The 21,274-nt window shown below is 39.6% G+C and overlaps 1 protein-coding gene across 3 annotated transcripts in view; it reads left to right on the top strand.

Moving 5' to 3' along the window:
- The window catches only part of LOC126171518 (estradiol 17-beta-dehydrogenase 2-like), a 182,423-nt gene that overhangs the window by 139,901 nt on the left and 21,248 nt on the right, over positions 1-21,274 (top strand). For all 3 annotated transcript variants that reach the window (XM_049920807.1, XM_049920808.1, XM_049920806.1), the window contains 2 exons: positions 5,316-5,427; positions 18,157-18,249. In XM_049920807.1, coding sequence (XP_049776764.1) covers positions 5,316-5,427; positions 18,157-18,249 — 205 coding nt within the window. The remainder of the gene's footprint in view (positions 1-5,315; positions 5,428-18,156; positions 18,250-21,274) is intronic.

The following is a 21,274-nucleotide window of genomic DNA, read 5'->3' as shown; positions in this document are numbered from 1 at the left end:
TCAGCCTGCATTTGAGCAACCTGATCAACACATGTTGGAAACCATTTTACCCAATGCTATTTGAATTACCATTTATCTTTAGTGAAAGTAACAACATTCACAAGTCCGAAGAAAGAAATAATCTCCTAAGTCCACACAACTCTTTTATTTAGTCTGAAATGAAACTGATACTGTAATCAGTTATTACCAACTCCAGTGACCCTAATTCCAAAATTTAATGGTTCATCAGTGCCTCAGCAGTTGTCCCTGTCCATACCAAACCGTTTGAATGAATACCACCCCCACCAACACCACTTAATGTAGCCACTTGCAGAGGATTTAGATGTGCTCTGCTGGAGGATGGTGGCGTCTCGGGAGTCAAAAGGTGCTCGGTGACAACAGAATTCCACCTCGACAGCGGAGCGTTGTCGTGAAAATTCGTGAAGGTGCTATGCCCAGTGCAAAGCAAGTGTGGCGTAACTATGCGACCGGCGGCCGAGCTGTGTCAGAAGCTGATGCAGGAGACTGACACAGCTAGGCCGTGTGGGGACGGGCTGACAGCCTGTCCCATTCGTGGCTGGTGTTTAGATTTCCAGGGAGCGAACACCAATCTGGCGTCTGGATGGCGGCGTCTCAGTCGTGAAATTGTCGTAAGCGACTTTCATGATGAAGTGGTTCTGAAGCTGATGCTCCTGCAAAAGTTATGGACAATGGCGAACCTGATCAGTCTATCGATTCCTCAGCAAAGATGATGAAAATACAGACGTCCAACGTAAAAATGGTCATTGTTGGAACATAGCTGTACTTAAATAGAACAATCTCGCCGGTTGTTGATTACTTTGTAGTCCATATTTTAAGAGTGTGGAAATAATGCATGAACAGATTTCTGAACAATTCGTGTAATCTGTGCATTTCGTTAAATGAATAGCATCTTCATCCAGTTGTACTCCAAAATAAAGTCTTGGATCCAGATCTCTTTGAAATCTCTTCACTGAGAAGTTTCCTTAATATTTTGTACGTTGTCTCCAATTTTGGATGCATTAATGCTAATATCGATCGAAAAAGTACGGGAGAGGGGAAACAAAATGAGTTTAGTAAATGAGAGTCCCATTTCATTGTAAAATATTGTTTCAGGCCAATTATCCAGAAAATAATTGAGGGTCAGTGTGACCCTGGTGTACACTTGGTATGACAATGTTAGGGATGTACACTAATGTATTTTACGGACTATAAAACACACTTTTTTCTTCGAAAAATTGCCTCCAAAACTCCATACTCGAAATTAATATAAAAATGTCCAGTGTTTGATTTAAAATTCCTGCCAGTCTTAAAAATGGCCATATATTCGATGCCGCGGGAACCTGTCGCTATCTGGCAACACTGGATTCAACTGGCAGCAGCATTTAAAGTTTTTATGAGAGAGGAATGGAACAAATGGATGATGGATGAAACCGAACATGAATTCAGGCCGAAGGGAGTTTTAAAACAACCGACACTCAAAGAGTGTGTCAGTGGGTGGAACAGCCGTGGTCTAAGTGAGAGAAGACATTATTGTTAAGCCTTTCAAGAAGTGCGGCGAAGCAACGCTCTCAGTGGCAGTGAAGACCATCTTATATATGAAGAGAACAATGATGACGACGAAGAGGAAGTCAAAGAAGAATAACACCAAGAAAGTTCAAATGACGATTTTCACGGATTTTAAAGATCAGTTCGGTTTTATAAATTAAGATTTTTTTCTCTGGCTTTACAATGATAAAATATTATTTTTTTTAAACTGCTCGGAAATTAATTTGTGTCTTATAGTCTGCAGCGTCTTATAGTCCGTAAAATACGGTACTAGGGTTAAAATCCAATATAGCAGAAAAATTCTGTAAAACCCTAACGTCGTTAAAAAAATTACAAGCATACCAGTAAAATGATTGAGGGTCACTGTGACTGGTGTACACGTCATGTGACAATGTCAAGATCGTTTTCTCTAGTAATATAGGTTGTTGCTTCAAGTACATGAAATGTAGAGCTAAAAAAACTTTTAGATTCTAATTAAAACTCAGATAACGAAAAACATATCTTAAAATAGCTAACTGCACTTGTAAAGTTGGGCTTGTAATGTTCGATAATCACGCATTATTTTTTGTTGATTATTAGACATAAGCTCCTCAGTATGGCTATTCGCAGCTAATCACAAGCAATTTTTATGTGAACTGGTTTCATATAGCCCAGTCAGCATGTTTATTTGCGCATTTTATGCGCGATACATATGTGGTGCCTCTCTACGGAAGTTACCTTATCTTAAGGGCTTATTATGTTAATTAGTTGACAAGTTCTATCCGTGAAGTTCACACTGGTGTTATCTGATGACCATGACTTGTTATTTTATTGTTTCCGTGGTGAATTTTTTCTTGACAAGAGCCAAACGGCTGTATTCTAACGTATGTTTTCAACACGGTATGTAACAGGTAAGTGTGTACTCTCGGCTTCTAATATTGTATCCATATTTATTATTTCTGTTTTATTTGTCCCTTTTGTAACAATTGTGTGATTTCTAGATGACTGAATCTCCTTCTGAAGAATTTGGATAATTTCATAATTATAGAAACCTAGGTCAAGAGTTATAATAAACCTGTGTTACGCAACTGGTTGGCTGATTTTTTTCATCCTTTCCAAGAGAACCGCTTCACAGTTGCTACTTACAGCCATGTTCAAGATTATAAAAGATACAGGGTGATTATAATTAAAGTCAAACTTTAAAACGCTGTAGAAATAACACCACTGGTCAGAATGACGTCAAATTGCAACGGAATATTATCGGAGAAGAGGGAAACGTATGGCAGAAGAAAAAAATAGTGTGAAAATTGATCAATAGATGGCGCTGCATGTGTCAGAATACGTAAATGGAAACACCTGTCATGCCCACGACCCATTTTAGTTGGTATAATAAACACTCCGGGTACACGGCTTTCTCTCCTTTCGCGTTTTCGACGTTCACCATGACTGTCTTAATGCAGGATCGCGCTCTGCTTGTAAAGCTGTATCACAAGAATGATGACTGTGCACACGTAGCTCAGCAGAAGTTCCGGACACTGAAGGATTTGAAAAAAGGCGTTGGTCCGATGACTGCCGTGGTTCTGGAGAAAATGATTCGGAAATTCGAAAATACGGGTTCTTTTGGTGTGCAATCTGGTAAAGGGAGAAAACGAATTGATTCGAAGGCAGTGGAAGCAGTGGCCACAGCAATGCAGGAGGAGACTAGTCGTGGAGTGCAAACATGTAGTGCACGGAGAATTGCCATAACGTTGGACATATCCGTGAGCACAGTGTGTAAAATCCTACGAAACATCCTTTGCTATCCATTCAAAATTACCCATGTGTACGAGTTGCTTCCTGTTGACCTGCCAGCAAGAGAGCGTTGCTTTAGAATTTTTTGCTCGCATGGAAGTGGACAATGATTGGCTGTGCTTCCAGCCAATCATTGTCCACTTCCATGCGAGCAAAAAATTCTAAAGCAACGCTCTCTTGCTGGCAGGTCAACAGGAAGCAACTCGTCCACATGGGTAATTTTGAATGGATAGCAAAGGATGTTTCATAGGACAGACGAAGTCGTCTAGGACAGACGAAGCCCACTTCCATCTGACAAAATATGTCAATACAAAGAATTGTCGAATATGGACAACGAAAAATGCACACACAAATCAACCAGTACCATTTCATCCTGAAAAGGTCACTGTTTTGTGTGGGTTTATGTTACCAGTTGTCATAGCGCCATATTTTTTTTGAAGAGACAGCTGCTTCCGGTACCGTTATTGGTGAGCGCCATGAGTGTCTTCTGCGCAACTACGTCATTCCAGCTATCCAACAGCGTGGATGTGTGGACGGGATCATTTTTATGCAAGATGGTGCACCTCCGTACATTACAAATCCAGTTAAGCAGCTGCAGAAGCGCCATTTCGAAAATGCTAGAATTTTCAGCAGCCATTTCCCTACAGCCTAGCCGTCCCAATCACCTGATCTTAATCCGCATGACTTCTGGCTGTGGGGCTATCTGAAAGACCCTGTGTTAAGTGGTCCGACAGCGAACTTAGCTGCATTGAAGGCACGTATTGCGCCACACATTCTGGCCGTGACTCCGCAAATACTTCGATCAGTTGTGGAAAATGCTGTTTCTCGATTTCAACTTGTTGCAGAAAACGGTAGACAGCATATTGAACATGTTTTGCGCCAGTCACGTGGAAATTAACAATCCGATTTGATTTTGATTGATGCCTTTTAAACGGTTTTTTTGCCTTAGAAAAATTGAAAACTTAGGTAACTGATGCTTTTTATGCGGTCTTTGGCCACAGGACAATTAAAAACCGATATAAATGATGTTTTTTATGCGGTTTTGGCCTCAGGACAATTAAAACGATTTTTCCCATCCCTCCTTTCCGTGGTGGATGGGCGTACGTAACTAACAGTATCACACCTGTATAACCATTCACATTGAGTTGTACAGTTTGTTTAACGTCAAACGTACATCTTAGGCACTCTTGTATGATTCATTTGTCATTTGTAGTCTACCACTATTAAATCATGATGCTTACAGCGCCATCTATTGCTACATTTTGTAACTATTGATTTTTGTTCTGCCATTCTTTGTCCCCCTTCTCCGATAATATTCCATTTCAATTTGACGTCATTCTGACCAGTGGTGTTATTTCTACAGCTGTTTTAAAGCTTAACTTTTATTATAATCACCCAGCATGGCAGTCATCCAACATCAGCCAATCATCATTGGTATTCAGTTCACGTGTCAAACCGATAGCGGCTGATGAATGCTTCTATTTGTCGCGCGATGTTTATGACTGCCACTGTGTGTCTTTGCACCATTGCCTTCTTATTAGTTCGCTACTTCATTACATCTCTCAATAAAATTAAAAGTATTCTGGAGATAATATTATCTGTAATAAAAATCCAGGGTCTTCAGAGAGTTCTGAGATTACTGAATTTGCTCTGTTGAAAATATTTTACTCTTAATATGATAAGGGCGAAGATTTTCTTATTATTGCCTAGCCAGTCTGTAGAAACTAACGTGGAAGCCGTTTTTCTCATCAATTGCTTTGTTCCTTTTTTGTCATCCGTATTAATACAATCAAAATGCCTGAAATCAGGCTACAGTGCAAAAATGGCTATAAAACAAACAACATCAATATATATATGCACCATGAAAGTTCATTTTCATTGCACAGCCACATATTCATATCCCCTGAAATTGCTCAAATTTTCCAGCGTAAGTTTTCTCTTTTTTTCTGTTACTTTGAGATCATTCTTTTGTTATTTCCTTATGTTTTTGTTTCTTTCAGAACACCTATATTAAACACAGAATGCTTGAAACTGAAGTACTTCGAAAATATTGAGAAGACTCTCCCGGATGATAAAGAAGGCATTCGACAGGCAAGAAAAAAGGATTGTGAGGTAAACTGCTATGCAATCTGTGTGAATCCACATTATCGTGTATTCAAAAGGCACGAAACATAGAGTTAATAGCATGTGTACCTACTTTTTGCTGCTATTACGGCAATGAATCTTTTCGCTAACACATGGTACACTGCAAGCGAAATTTATTTCCAAGCTTCCTGTAACATGTTGAATAGAGGAAGCTGGGACTATTTGGGAATTGAGTCATGTGACGTACCTGTGTGTTGATGAGGCTGTCATCGTCTAACATTTTGGATATTTCCCTAAATACTTTATCGCTGTAACTTAGTGGTATTGTATAAGTTGGTACTCTAAATGGTTTGTTTTCCTTGACTTCAAATTTGTATTGAAAGTGCTTAATACAGCCTGGCTTGGATAAAAACACCTCTACCTTTTCCCGCAAAATATTTTCTAATCCCCTTTTACTTTCATTTGGAACGTCTTCTACCTCTAGTAATTTCTCGTCGATTTCTTCAAGTATTTCTAATTCAATGTAAGGTGTGTTATTTTTTTTGACACCTTAGAAAGACTACATAGCGATGGTAGATGAATTAAACATAAAATTATGTAGTGCATGGGTCAGATACATGATGCAAGGACATGCTGTCAAATATGATTACACTACAATACATAAAAGGGAGATAGAATGTTGACAATAACGTCTCACACCAGGAAATATTACAGTGTTATTAGAGCATGTTTAAGACATGGGTGTCCCCTACACAAGCAGCCTCTGGTGGCTGGGGCAACGACAAGGCCTAGCTGTTCCTGCTGCTGCCGGGTGTAACGTGTACTTAATACCTGTTTATCAAGGTATCCGACATTAGCTTTTAACTAATGGGTGCACTATTGAGATTTGACAGGATGTGGAGGCTTGGACAATGCACTGGCTGGTGCCTACAGTGATGGGAATTACAGAGCCGCGGTGGCCACAGCACATACGGGCATAGTTAAGACTATATCATCACACAGGCCATGGACAACACCCCCCACCCCTTCTCATATTTTTTGAATTTAAATGATCACTTAATATTTCCTGTTTTTTATCCTCATGGATGTGATAACAGCACAAGTGTAGAAAATTGTTTAAACATGGGATATGAGTGTATTCTGTTGATGTCGTTCGTATTTTTTAATGTACATACACGTTTGGAGAAACATTGCTTCTGAATTCTTTGGATTTGCTGCTGCTTTGACAACTCTAATCTAATGGCATATCGTCAAACTCCCCTTAGGCAATCTGACAGGGATGTAATTCTTCCAGTAAATTTTGAATCACGAACTATAAAAGTTAAGGTAAGGCTGATGAAAATAATTATAGAAGTAGCTATGTCATGGTTGTGGCAGGCATTATGTGTCATAAATTATACTGATAAGGACAAGGCTAAATGCAGATGCGACCATTTTCAGATCATAAATTATGCTAATTAAGGTAAGAGTGACAGAAATATAGACAGAGCCAATTTTGATTTAGGTAGCCATTTTGCTTCATGATTTATACTAATTGAGATAAGAATAGCTCAGATAAACTTCCAGTGACCTTTCTCTGTGTCATATACACACATCAAAAAAACTTTTGCATCCGAGAGTTCCGGAACCTGTACAGAAAATTGGAATATAGATCAACATAAACATCATTTTAGCCCTTTTTATTGCTCATGAAAACCACACATTGCATGTTGTACCACCATACACCAAGACCTTCAGAGGTTGTGGTCCAGATTGCTGTACACACTGATACCTCTAATACCCAGTAACACGTCCTCTTGCATTTATGCATGCCTGTATTCGTCGTGGCATACTATCCACAACTTCATCAAGGCACTGTTGGTCCAGATAGTCCCACTCCTCAGCGGTGATTCGGCGTAGATCCCTCAGAGTGATTGGTGGGACACGTAGTCCATAAACATCCCTTTTTAATCTATCCCAGGCATGTTCGATAGGGTTGATGTCTGGAGAACATGCTGGCCACTCTGATCGAGCGGTGTTGTTATCCTGAAGGAAGTCATTCAGAAGATGTGCACGATGGGGGCGCGAATTGTCGTCCATGAAGACGAATGCCTCGCCAATGTGCTGCCGATATGGTTGCACTGTTGGTCGGAGGATGAAATTCACTTATCGTACAGCCGTTCATGGCGCCTTCCATGACCACCAGCGGCGTACGTCGGCCCCACATAATGTCACCCCAAAACATCAGAGAACCTCCACCTTGCTGCATTCGCTGGACAGTGTGTCTAAGGCGTTCAGCCTGACCCAGTTTCCTTCAAACACGTCTCCGACGATTGTCTACTTGAAGGCATATGCGACACACATCGGTGAAGAGAACGTGATGCCAATCCTGAGTGCCGGCCTAAGTGGCCGTGCGGTTCTAGGCGCTGCAGTCTGGAACCGCGAGACCGCTACGGTCGCAGGTTCGAATCCTGCCTCGGGCATGGACGTGTCTGATGTCCTTAGGTTAGTTAGGTTTAACTTGTTCTAAGTTCTAGGGGACTAATGACCTCAGAAGTTGAGTCCCATAGTGCTCAGAGCCATTTGAACCATTTTTGAACCAGCCAATCCTGAGCGATCCATTGGCCCTATCAGTACCGCGCTGCATTGTTTCGTGGTTGCAAAAATGGACCTCGCCATGGACGTCGGGAGTGAAGTTGCGCATCATGCAGCCTATTGCGCACAGTTTGAGTCGTAACATGACGTCCTGTGGCTGCAGAAAAAGCATTATTCAACATGGTGGCGTTGCTATCAGGGCTCCTCCGAGCCATAATCCGTAGGTAGCGGTCACCCACTGCAGTAGTAGGCTTCGGGCGGCCTGAGCGAGGCATGTGATCGACAGTTCCTGTCTCTCTGTATCTCCTGCATGTACGAACAACATCGCTTTGCTTCACTCCGAGACGCCAGGACACTTCTCTTTTTGAGAGCACTTCCTGGCACAAAGTATGAAACGTCCCCTTTTGAAAATTATGCATGACTGTGCTAACTGATACACAATATTTTTAGCGCAACGCAAACTGACTTTCAATAATCCCTACAAAGGAATGGCCCTGACTAACATTAATCTATACCTTTCACATATCACTTACCTCACAAAAATCTTGGTTACTCGAACTACTGCAATACAGCGAGCGCCACTACTGCCAGCTAAATAAAAGATTCAAACTACTGAAGGCACTAACTACTGATAGGCATAGTTAGCAAATGAAAGATTTTAATAGAGAACAAACAATGTATTTACCTTAATAGTCATAATATATATAGCAGTTCATGACATCCATTCTGTACTAAAAAATCCGCCATCTCATTTCCCCACATCCACCACTGCTGGCGGCTCACCTCCAACTGCGCAATGCTACGCGTTGTTCACGTCCAGCTGCCCAACACTACAATGGCTGACAACAATGCAAACTAGCCACAGACTGCACACAGCACAGCCAGTGATTTTCATACAGAGCGCTACGTAACGTTGCCAATAAGAAAACATAAACAGCCTACTTACATAGCCCTCATGTTCCCCACAAAAAATTTTACAAATTGTTTTTGGTACTGGACAATACAGATTTGAAAAAAATTTTTCATAATCGTAATTACAATAACAAAGAAATCAAATGCACACACTTATTGATACAATGTTGGTCAAAAGCTAAAATTTTCTCACAGTCCATAAAGATAGTCCTTATCATTCATCATAATAGCAATCACAGTTTTTTCACAAAGTCTCATTAGTAAAAGAAATTGCATACAGAAGTAGTGGATTTCCATGCAGTCTTGAAGAAGTAGTGTTGTCCTTCCAACGGAAAGACAGTGCTGACTATTGACATGCAGAAAAGTAATGGGCCACAACAGAGCAAACCCACAGCAGAGTCAGTCGAAGTTTGGAAGAATATTGGTAGGTAGATCATCACAGAGTAGAACCACTGTAGTCCTGGTAGAGATTATGGTATTGGTGGGTCACCAGAGGTGCAGACCCACTGCAGTCCTCGTAGAAATGATGGTACTGGTGAGTCAGCAAAGGTGTAGACCCACTGTAGTCCTTGTAGAAATAATGGTATTGGTGGGTCATCAAAGATGCAGACCCACTGTAGACGTTGTAGAGATGGCCAACAGCCATCTGTTGCGACTGTGCAGGTGCACAATCACCATCGAAGAGTCTTGCGGAGAATATAGCAAGTCCATAAACCACCACTTGTGCACTCACAAAGTTTTTGAATTGTCCTTAGAACCAGCAATGCTGTTAACCAGTCCCTTGCTGAATTATTAACACACGTGCAAACACTGTCAGTCCCTACTTCTCACATATTGTCCATATACTATGACCAACAGAAACGTGTGCAGTGAAATGTAACTTACAAGTTACTTAATTTGATGAACTGGTGTCAATTACAATTTTATAACATAAGAATACAATAACAAAGGTACAAAATACATCATTAAAAACATAACAGTACAGATAACATTTGTAGTAACATGGACTTTACAAAAGAATAGAAATAAACATATACATCAGTGTTACAAGAATTATGACATAAGTAAATAAATAAAATAATGAGAATAGTGTTTGAAACATTAATTCACACATGAGAATTGAAACAGAACAGAATTAATAATGTGTAAACATCTTTACAAAGAAAATGACATATTATAAATGCAAATTATATTTGAGGATTACAGTATTCCTCGTCATTAGTGAATGTAGCTTAGTACCAGAAAAATTCTACAACATAAATCATATTAGCTAAACATATAATGACAGGAAGAACATAAATACACAAGGGTACACAAACATATAGCGGAATAATACAAGGAAAGGACAGGGTTTGTTTTACTGCAGTATTTTGCAAACAAAACTTTCTTTACTTCTCGGAGAACTCCCTTCGTTCTTCATTATTTCCAAAAGTCCTATCTATACCATAATACAAGGAAAGGACAGGGTTTGTTTTACTGCAGTATTTTGCAAACAAAACTTTCTTTACTTCTCGGAGATCTCCCTTCGTTCTTCATTATTTCCAAAAGTCCTATCTACACCTGCTTTCTGTACTTTTCTCGTATAGCCTCTCAGTGCATTTCTTCAAATTCATCGCAACTCATTCTCTTATAGGCTACCCCCTCTTAAGCTAACTTAAATCTACTGAGCTCAGATGCTAAACTAAGGGACGAGGCAATGCAGCAGCACAAAACAATTAACACAAACAGCAATGACAAAAAAAAAATGGAATATTGCAAAGCAAGCTACAGTAAATCTAAATTACCAAGCAATGCAACATTACAACTAATATGGGCCAATGTGCAGCAACAAGAAAAATAAATCAGTAGTAAAACTAGCTTAACAGAGTAATACAAAGTGAAATTTAGTAGCACTATGCCTGGCAAACAGCAGCAGCAAATGCAATAACTTATGTCTAAACATGACAAAGCTCAATCAGAAAAAATATTACACTAAAGATGGCCATGTCTAATACCTATGTTACATCTTAATACTAGAGTGATGCATCACGATAAGTTACTGTAGCAGACAAGTTACCAAATCGTTTAAAAAATTATTTATGCAGTTCCTGTGAAGGGAAATGTCTATTTGTGGTCTCTTTTCTAAGAAAGTACATCATAAATGTATTCTTTCCTGGGTCTGTAGACAGAAAATAGTGATATTAGTACATCTATTAAATTTTATAACAGCCAATGCTGTAGTGCAACTAGAAAATAGATATTAAACGAAATGAGCAAATATATATAGCCTATATAGAGCAATGCATGAAACGTCATTCACTAGGCAAATGGCGTCTCCAAAGGCAAAAGAATCTCTCAACTAGAAAGACAATAAATGTAAAATGTTTCTCATCATTTCATTAGGCATTTCAGTAAATATCATAAATTAAGAGCTCCACAGTGTAATCATATGTTTTCAAGTTTGAGTGTGTCATATTTGCGATGCTTTCTACAAAGGGATGTTAATAGCGAGGATAATGGCCTCTTTTTTTTCCACCTGTGCCTCTGAAAGGTACACACTAATGCTTTTTTCCAGGCAACTCACGCAGCTGGGTGCCCACGACGCATTACGTGCAGGTGGTCACTTAACTTTCTTACCGAAATATTTACGACAACAGTTTCCGCTACAGTGACAGTCTCATATAAAAATATATCATAGGTCAAGAATTTGCGTTACAAAGCTGTAGAAACAAAATCCTATTGATATAACAGTGTCCAAAAAATTTTCGTCGGCATTGTGATACATTCATGCAGTTACATACATTTCATAACTCTTAAAGTACGATTCTTGGTTTCCAACAACCTTTTTCACAAATCAGCGTCCCTAACCACTACTCATTATTCCTTACCTTATTACACATATACATATTCGTCGACAGTTCTTCAATATTTCATCAGAACAGATACGTAGCATAAGCAAATAACTCACATAGCATCAGCCTATTAATCATAAACATACCTCAGCAGCATAATACACATCGTCATCGTAATAATAACATCATTATACCTCAGACAAATCTCAAAAACGTCGTAGCTTTCCGCAATAATTTCAAAACCTAAAGAAAATTCTCTACTCATTTCAGTAGTGTCATCTACCTCAAACGTACTTTAAAAATCATGATCTCATACCAAATACATCATTCAAAGCTATCATAGTATCACAATGGTTCCAAAAAATATGAAGGGTTCACACAGTACAGACAAAATACAATTTCATAAGTGTGAAGTTATCCAGCTGTGTAATTGCGTAAACATCTGTCACTGACGTAGTAAAAAAAATGTTTGTCTCAGATAAATGATCAGATAGCTGTGTAATTTATGTGTTAGAGAAATATGGTACCAATGTGTAAAGTTGTATAAGCAAATACCATATTAGCTAGGGCTCCTTGTGCTTGCCACACACATGGTACACAAAGTAAGCGTGTACCCCTCTGAGGATTAATGTAATTATACCCTCAGGTGTTACAGATTACAGCAATGGAATGAAATGTATCACGGAAAACTTTATTTCTAATTCAAAAATCTTGAAAAATAAATGGTTTAAGTACAAAATTGAGCACTCAAATGCGTGTCCTGTAGTGCTAAATGTGCGTCTTGCTGTAAGATAATTCTGTGGAAGTGTCGTAGTTATTGTCCTCTGTAAGCAAAGTTCTGCTGAAGTCAATGTACTTACCTCATTATAAACGAAAGTGAAATGCTTTGCGTATAGATATCGTAGTTATTACGTACCTTACTGTGATCAAGAAAGTACTATAATGTAACGTATTGTTGTGCTACGAAAGAGGCTGTCTCATTGTAGCTATACCACAAAAGTTACTACTAAAACATGTTTTACTTTCCAGAATAATTCAGAAAAACTGTGCAGATATAAAGCAGAAACACCGCAAAAGCGACATTGTAAATTGTCACTCATTAGTAGTGCCATGATAAAATCGTGTAGCTGTCACATAAAATAACCACTGTGTCATCTGGTATCTTACAGAAAGTACTTTAAATCCAGAATGTATTTTCAAGTAAACGAAAATGTTGCATTAAAATCTCATTAGCAGTACTGGTAAATGTTCTAAGTATGTGAGCCTTATAGTCGTTACGTAATCGTGCAACTAACAAGCAAGAATGCACCCACACAATAACACTGTGTCGTCTGTTCACAATAACAATGCATTCGTAATTTCTGTTTAAATAAGTTCTCTTGGTTCTTGACTGGATATTTAACTTCAAACATTGTTGCATTTTAACAGATTCTAAGTCTGACAAAGCATACTAGAAATGTGAAGTGAAAAGTTTTGTGGCAAAGACAAAGTTAAAAAAACAGATTATCTTTCAATAAATGGTTTTACATGTGAAATGTGGTGTAACCCTTTGCTCTTCCTAGTACGCAATTATCATGTGTTATATGTCGGTAAAGAATACTGGAATTTTTCTCAAGGTTAGCGTCTATGTTATTTTTCCCTGAGCCAGCGGGTGCACGTGGCTGCCTGCGGTGCGAGTCATTGTCTGTTTCTTTGTTGGCACGCATCGTTACTGGGATTAGGAGACCTAACTTCTACAAATTCGCCTTGCCGAGAGGGCCCAGCCCTGTTAGAATCCCGGCAGTTCTGATGAAATTCACGTCTGTCGTTATGATTATATCGTCTGTCGTCATATCGGTAGTTCCTGTAGTTTGTTTCTTGTCGGTTAATTGGTGGAGAATTTCTCCCTGAATTATCACTGCACGGTGGACTGTTGCGTCTGAAGTTATTCTGTCTCCCGTGATAATAATAGTTCTGGTTGCCAAATTGTCTGTTTCTATGATTGTCTCTGTCATATTCATTACTACGGAAATGCGATCTTTCTCTGTAACTATTACTCTGCCAGTGGTTGTCATACGGGTGGTGTCTGTTTTGGTCACGATTTACGTTGTAAGAATGGCCTTGTCCAGTTATTATTTCTGTCATCGCGGAATTGTGACAGATGTGACCCGTAATTGTTGTGCTCCTGTTTTCGCGTTTCGCGATTGTTAGTGGCAATTTCCAGATCTTGTAAGAGCCCCTGCAAAGCTTCAATGTCGTCTTTGCAACGTCCTGCCAAAATAATATGTCGTAAATGTTCAGGTAATTTGTTTAAGCAAATGCGGATGAGTTCTGAGGGGCTGTATGGGTTTGACAGGTACTGATTCTTGTGCAACATGTCTTCAAAATATTTGACAAGACTGGAAAATTCAGATTGTTCAAAGTGTTTCATCATCATGATGCTATGTTTTACTCGGTCTTGTGTAGCTTGAGACCAATATGCTGAGAGGAATGCGTGGTAAAATTCTCCTTCACTGTGACAATCGTGAATGACCGATCGCATTCTTTCAGCTGGTTCATTCTCTAAGTAGCCACACATAAATTCTAATCTGTGCTCTAACGACCAGTTGGGAGGAAAACAATGAGATAATTGATGAAGCCATGCTTGTGGATGAATGTCGTTGCCAGAATTCTTAAATGTTTTGAATTTACGTGTAGTAATGAACAGCTTATAGTCAAAATCATCATGTCGGCGAGTCACATGTCGGTCATTGTTACATCGTTTCGGCGGTTCCATCTCAAAATTCGGTGTGCCTTGCCAATTTCTGTCATAATTTCCGAAGTGTCCTGTGTTATTATTTTGTGGTTGTTCCGTATTTCTAAGCCCCTCTTCCCGTGTTGGAGCGCGAGTGTCCTCTGAAATATGTAATTCTTGTATTACTTGTGCCAACTGATCTTGTACTTCCCGGATTTCTCTTTTGTGTTGCGTATTAATTTGATTCTGATTTTGTTTGAATTTCTTAATTTGTTCATACTCTTCTGTGTCAGTGATGGCTACAGGTCTTGTGTCATTCAGATCATCATCTACCTTTGTAGATAAGTTAGTGAACTGATCTGAAAGTTCGGCTACTTTATCCGTTAGTGAAATTATTTCCTCTGTGTGTTTTTCTGAACCAAGTTTCAGAGTGTCCATTTGTGTTGAAATCGTATCTACTGTGTCCTTTAAGTTTTCCTGAGTTTTTGCAAGTTGCATAACTGAATCGGTAGATGCAACTGTGTCAATTTTAGCTTGCAAGGTCTCATGATTTTCATGAACAGTAGTTTGCAGTTCTTTTATGGCTGCTTCGTGATTCTGTAATGCATTTTCATGACGCGAAAAAATAGGTTGGAAATGCTCACAAATTTGTGTTTTTACATCATTACAGACTTTTTGACATTTCGATTCGATTTTACGTAACTCAGTAGTTAAATCTTCACATGTTTGTTCAAGTGTGGTGTCTAACTTTTGAAGATTTTGTTCCATTGCGTCTAACTGTTGCTGTGTTTGTCTCAGGTGTTGTTCCATTGTGTCTAACTTTTGAAGATTTTGTTCCATTGTGTCTAACTTTTGAAGCTTTTGCTGTGTTTGTCTCTGGTGTTGTTCCATTGTGTCTAACTTTTGTAGCTTTTGCTGTGTTTGTCTCTGATTTTGTTCCATTTGTTTCATTAGCTGTAATAACAATGCATTAGTGACTGGAATCTGTTCCTCTACGCTTTTCGGCAGTACATTTGCACCGGCAACATTCCCACTTTGACAAGCAGAAAATGTGTCTTGACTTATTTGAGAAAACGGTGAGGACGCAAAACCTGAATCTACAGTATTTGCAAAATTGTGTCCTGTCATTTCGGATTCCTGAGGCGAGCTGTTGCCGAGCGATCGATCGATAATGCTTCCCTGTTCACTAATTGTTTCACTGCCTACGCCATTGTTTACCGCCCGCTCCATTTCCCTATGCACAATTACCAAATTACTATGTTGAACATTAGTTAATTCATTACACGGTGGCGCTAACACACTGCTTTCGTCTTCACTGTCATTTGTCAGTTTACTTTGGAGCCTAGTTTTACGTTTTTCACACACCATTATTGTCACAATATTTCACACGACAACACAGAAAAACACAATTTGAAGAGCAAAAATAGGGGAACACATTAACATAGCACTGAGAATAATATCTAGTTAATTGCAAGCGCAGCTGTGAAATACTTGGTGCGAATCTACACTCATTCCACAACTGTTTTACTGTACAAGAACGAAAAACTACAACTACAAAGGAGATTCTCTCTACAATTACACGCTAGCAATAAACAATAGCTGCACTAATTACACAAACTACAAGAAAAAATCAATAGATTCCAGTGAGGTATCCTCGGCTAAGGGTCGACATATGAAACGGCCCCTTTGAAAAATTATACATGACTGTGCTAACTGATACACAATATTTTTAGCGCAACGCAATCTGACTTTCAATAATCCCTACAAAAGAATGGCACTGACTAACATTAATCTACATCTTTCACAAATCACATACTTCACAAAAATCTTCGTTACTCGAACTACTGCAATACAGCGAGCGCCACTACTGCCAGCTAAATAAAAGAAGGCACTAACTACTGGTAGGCATAGTTAGCAAATGAAAGATTTTAATAGAGAACAAACAATGTATTTACCTTAATAGTGTTGAAAAGTCATAATATACATAGCAGTTCATGACATCCGGTCTTACAAATTTCAAAACTCCGCCATTTCTCTCCCCACATCCACCACTGCTGGCGGCTCACCTCCAACTGCGCAACGCTACGCGCTGTTAACAGCCAACAGCCCAACACTACAGTGGCAGACAACAATGCAAACTAGCCACAGACTGCACACAGCACAGCTAGTGATTTTCATACAGAGCGCTACGTAACGTTGCCAATAAGAAAACATAAACAGCCTACTTACAAAAGTAACGATGCGGACGCGATCGAACTGCAGCATTGACCGTCTAGACACGGTTGAACTACAGACAACACGAGCCGTGTACCTCATTTCTGCTGGAAAGACTGGAACAGATCGGATTTCGGACCTCCTCCGTCTAATGGGCGCTGCTCATGCATGGTTGTTTACATCTTTGGGCGGGTTTAGTGACATCTCTGAACAGTCAAAGGGACTGTGTCTGTGGCACAATATCCATAGTCAACGACTATCTTTAGGTGTTCTGGGAACCGTGGTGGTGAAAACTTTTATTGATGTGTGTCTTAAGATCTTTAAGATAAAGCAGGATATACAGGAATTTGTGATTTGGTTGCAGCAACCATTTAGAGTAAAAAATTATAGAATTTAAGTAAGATGGGTCACAAATTACAGTTATTAAGATAAAGTAGGACAAATATACAGGGGAGTCACGTACAGTCTGGAAAACTCTGCAAGGATGTTGTAGGGTAAGTTGTGCTGAGAAATAATTGTCAGAAAAAATTCGATAATTTGCGTCGTTTCCAAGTTAGTTAGCATTGAAGTTACTGAACCAGGCCGCTAAGTGTGCAGATTCAAGTGACCCATCATTTAGTGTCACTTGTTCCCATAGGACAGATGACAGTGCATGAGACTGCTCAGCCTTTGGCTCGGATATGATCCTTACTAGCATCCCATGCTCTCTCGTTCGGTTTTAGGAAACCAAACGAAGAACTCATTTGGTGACACCGCCTCTGAGGCGCCGCTTGAATTTCCACGCGCAACGGCCATAATGGCTAACTGCAGGGCCAATAAGCTCGGAAACAGTGCAAAGTATAGAATTTTTTTCTTAACAATTATTTCTCTGCATAACCACCTTGCAACTCCCTCAGAGCATTTCAGACTGTTTCCTGTCCATCCCGTAAAGGCAACCATGTTTTGACAAAGGGTCATAAAATATACCCAAATAAATATTAGATTAGAACACTAGTGGGCGGGGGTTCTTGAAAGTGACATATGGAGTTTGTTTCCGTAAGGGTCATAAATCATTGCGCTAAGACTGATACTGATCCAGCTGTTACGAAATACACACAGTGATGGAAACGAAACGAGACACACCAAAAATTGTCGGCAATTAGGCAGCTAAGCCTATCCTTTGGGACAGACCAGCAAATAATACAAAACGAACAAGTTTTGCGTGAAGTTAAAACTATTTGCTCAGGCCTCAAACCCGGAATTAATGCTTTCGTAGACAGTGTGTCACTTATTATTGTAACCCCGAGCGTCTCATGTAGTGCCGTATGTTGTAAATTGCCGTGTGGGTAGGTCCTTACGTTCCAAGATCGACTGATCCTTCCTGTTATGCTGCTGGACTATCACGTCTGGGAGAAAGGATACCTCGGGTAATTTGACTGGGCCACGTACGGTACATGGTGCGTGTGTGGATAATGCACCGCGCAATGTTTCAGCTTCTTAATCTGAGTACTAATACCTTGTCTATCTTTCCAGACAACGCTAAGAGCTGTCAAGTGGATGACTTGGCGGGATATCTCAGACGTGATCGACGAGATGGTAAAAGCCTGCGTCGGCAGGAATATGCAGGTATGTACTTGAGAAAATCACTGTCTGTCAAAACCATTTCCAGTGGATCTATGTCTACGTCTATGAGATGTATGTTGACAATAACCATCTGCCTTAAATCTCATGACTTTTTTAAGATAGACGCCTCATGATTCGCATCAAAGTCTTAATCCGCTCTGTTAGATGTGTCTTCAAACGTTGTGCTTAACATTACGTTTTTAGACGATCACGTTTTGGTGGTTGTTTCTTTCAGTTTTCTGGCTAGCTGCTGCGCTATTGATTGTGAGGACGCGACAGCGTGTCAACGTTATCTAGAACAATGGTTCAAAACTCTACGCCTCCGGGACTGTTAACGGAGACTGCAAAAAGATAGACATACTAGACATTTTCCTTTACTATAGTGATACTGAGAAGACGAATAAAAATCCGTGGACTAATCTTCGCGATCCGTTGTAATGCATGAACCATGCATTTCTGATCGACGTAATAAATGTAATATACGAGAAGCGACAATAAAGTAATGAGACTGATGTTAAAAAATGTTGCTTATCGATTTAGTCATGTTTAGTTATGTCTCCTTCAAAGTAGGTCCCATCTGATTGCACACACTTTTTCCAGTGCTTCTGCCATTGATGGTAACATTTCTGGAATTCATCTTCTGTAATATCTACCAAGACCCTCGTCACAGCTTTTTTGAACATCTTGTGTTGTTTGAAAATGGTGTCCCTTGACTGCAGTTTTGACTCTTGGAAACAGAAAAAAGTCGCACGGAGCGATATCTGGTGAAGAAGGTGGCTGTGGTAGTACTGAAATTTGTTTTGAGGTTAAAAATTGCTGTACTGACAGAGCAGTATGGGATGGCGCATTATCGTTATGCAGCATCCAGTTATCAGCAATGTTGGCACGGACACGAAGAACTCTTTTACGAAGTCTTTTAAAATTTCTTTGTAGTAATATTGGTTAACTGTTTGTCCAGGAGGCACCACTCTTTATGAACAATTCTCTTTGAATCAAAGTAGCATACAAGCATGCATTTCACTTTTGACTTTGACATGCGAGCTTTTTTTTTGGTCTGGGTGATCCCTTTGAGCACCATTGTGAACTTTGGCATTTTGTCTCTGGATCGTTCTGAAAAAACATCACCAGTGATAACACGGCTCAACAGTTCTGGATTCATTTCCGTTTGCTCTAACAGATCGACTGCCACATTTTTCCGTGTTTCTCGCTGTTGTGGTGTGAGATTTTTGGGGACAATTTTTGCACAAATCTTTCCCGTACCAAGATCTTTAGTTATTATTAGACGAAACGTTTCTCGATTGATGTTCAGTTCTTCTGCAATCATTTTGACGGATAATCTTCGCTCAGATCGTACGAGTTCACGCACCCTGGAAAAAGTTGACATCCGTCCGTGAGATTGATGGTCGTCCACTGTGGTCTTCATTTTCAATATTCGTTCTGCCTTCACTAAACATTTTATGCCAACGAAAAACTTGAGCTCTTGACATGACCTCCTCTCCAAAAGCCTTCTGAAGCTTACCGTAAGTTGTCGTCGCGTTTTCACCCAATTTAATGCAAAAAGAAATGGCACACCGTTGCGCAATATTATGCGGTTCCATTTCCGTGACGAGAGACACAAACACGTGTTAACTTATTACACCACAACTCATGACTGAGCAGTTGCATCGATGTGCCGCTTGGACTAGAAGAAGCTTATAGACCAAGGTCAAACATATTGTGCCTACACAGGCCTGCAGGGTTGCCAAATCTTACAAAGAAAATCAGTTTCATTATTTTATGTCGCACGTCGTATGTAAGATAGGTACACTTCTGCTGTAGAAGAAAAGCACATATGAATCCGTGAATTCAAAAATACCAAAAGTCCACTTATCATAGGTCTGACATAATTTTTTGGTCTATCTTTAGTCATTCTAAAGCTGTTACTTTATTTTCTTATGTATAGATACCACAAGGTGTTTGTGTCTTGCAAAAAATTATACCAAAACAATCACTTGTTTCAACAGTAAAAAGAATTGTGTTTTTTTACTGATTTGGATATTATTTGAGTTCATTTAAATATTACACCTATTAATCTGTGTTCCACTGCGTACAAATATGTCGCGAAACTTGAAATCATGTTTATAAATATATCAGAAGATACAAGACACTAACAATTTTTTTTTAAAGTTTGAAAACTAGGCTTCACCCTCTGATACATCATTATCATTGTCTTGAATTTGCATAGTGGTCTGTGGGTAACGTCTTTGGCTCGTAATGAAAACGTTCTGGGCCCCAGGTTCGAACCTCACCACTACTTGAACTTTGGGTACAAGTCATCAGCAGTGGCAGCTGAGGACTTCCGGCCTAATGAGTAATCATAGTTCTCCCAACCACCTTGTCAAAGACGATGAAAATGGGGGCAGAGATTGAGGGCACTCTCTTACCCTTGGGGTGAGAAACTGCCCCCTGAGAGAGAATCAGCAATGATCAAAGGCGTGAGGACGCAGAAAAATCACTGTATTACGGTCACATAATGTATATCCAGAAGACATGTGGCCTGTAATTGAAAAAGTGTTATGGTGATCTCTCGATTGGCAAAAGATTCCGCAATTGTCCCCTATTCGGATCTCTGAGATGGGACTGATAAAGGAGATGTGACCAAGAAAAAAATACTGAACGACTAATAAATGGGTAACGTTCTACACATAGTGGCGTGGATAGTCAAAAGTTTGAACGTAATAGGGAAGCTAGTAAATATGAAAAGAGAAATGCTAAGGCACAATCAAGGTATAGTGAGGGCCCAATTAGGTCAGACAGAAAAAGAAGATTTTTGGCCAAACAAATGGCACAAAAAAATGGCATAACTGGATTAGGATTCGCTTTGAGCAGGAAGACAGAGAATGATGTGAATTACTGTGAACAGTTAGTGATAGGGTTGTTGTCATCAGAATAGACACCAAGCCAACACCGACAACAATAGTACAGGCATATATGCCGACGTCGCAAGCGGAAAATGAAGAGGTAGAGAAAGTGTACAACGAAACTGAAA

The sequence above is a fragment of the Schistocerca cancellata genome, chromosome 1, assembly GCF_023864275.1.
Source record: "Schistocerca cancellata isolate TAMUIC-IGC-003103 chromosome 1, iqSchCanc2.1, whole genome shotgun sequence".
Taxonomy (NCBI): Eukaryota; Metazoa; Arthropoda; class Insecta; order Orthoptera; family Acrididae; genus Schistocerca; species Schistocerca cancellata.
This window is presented reverse-complemented; position numbering and strand designations above follow the sequence as displayed.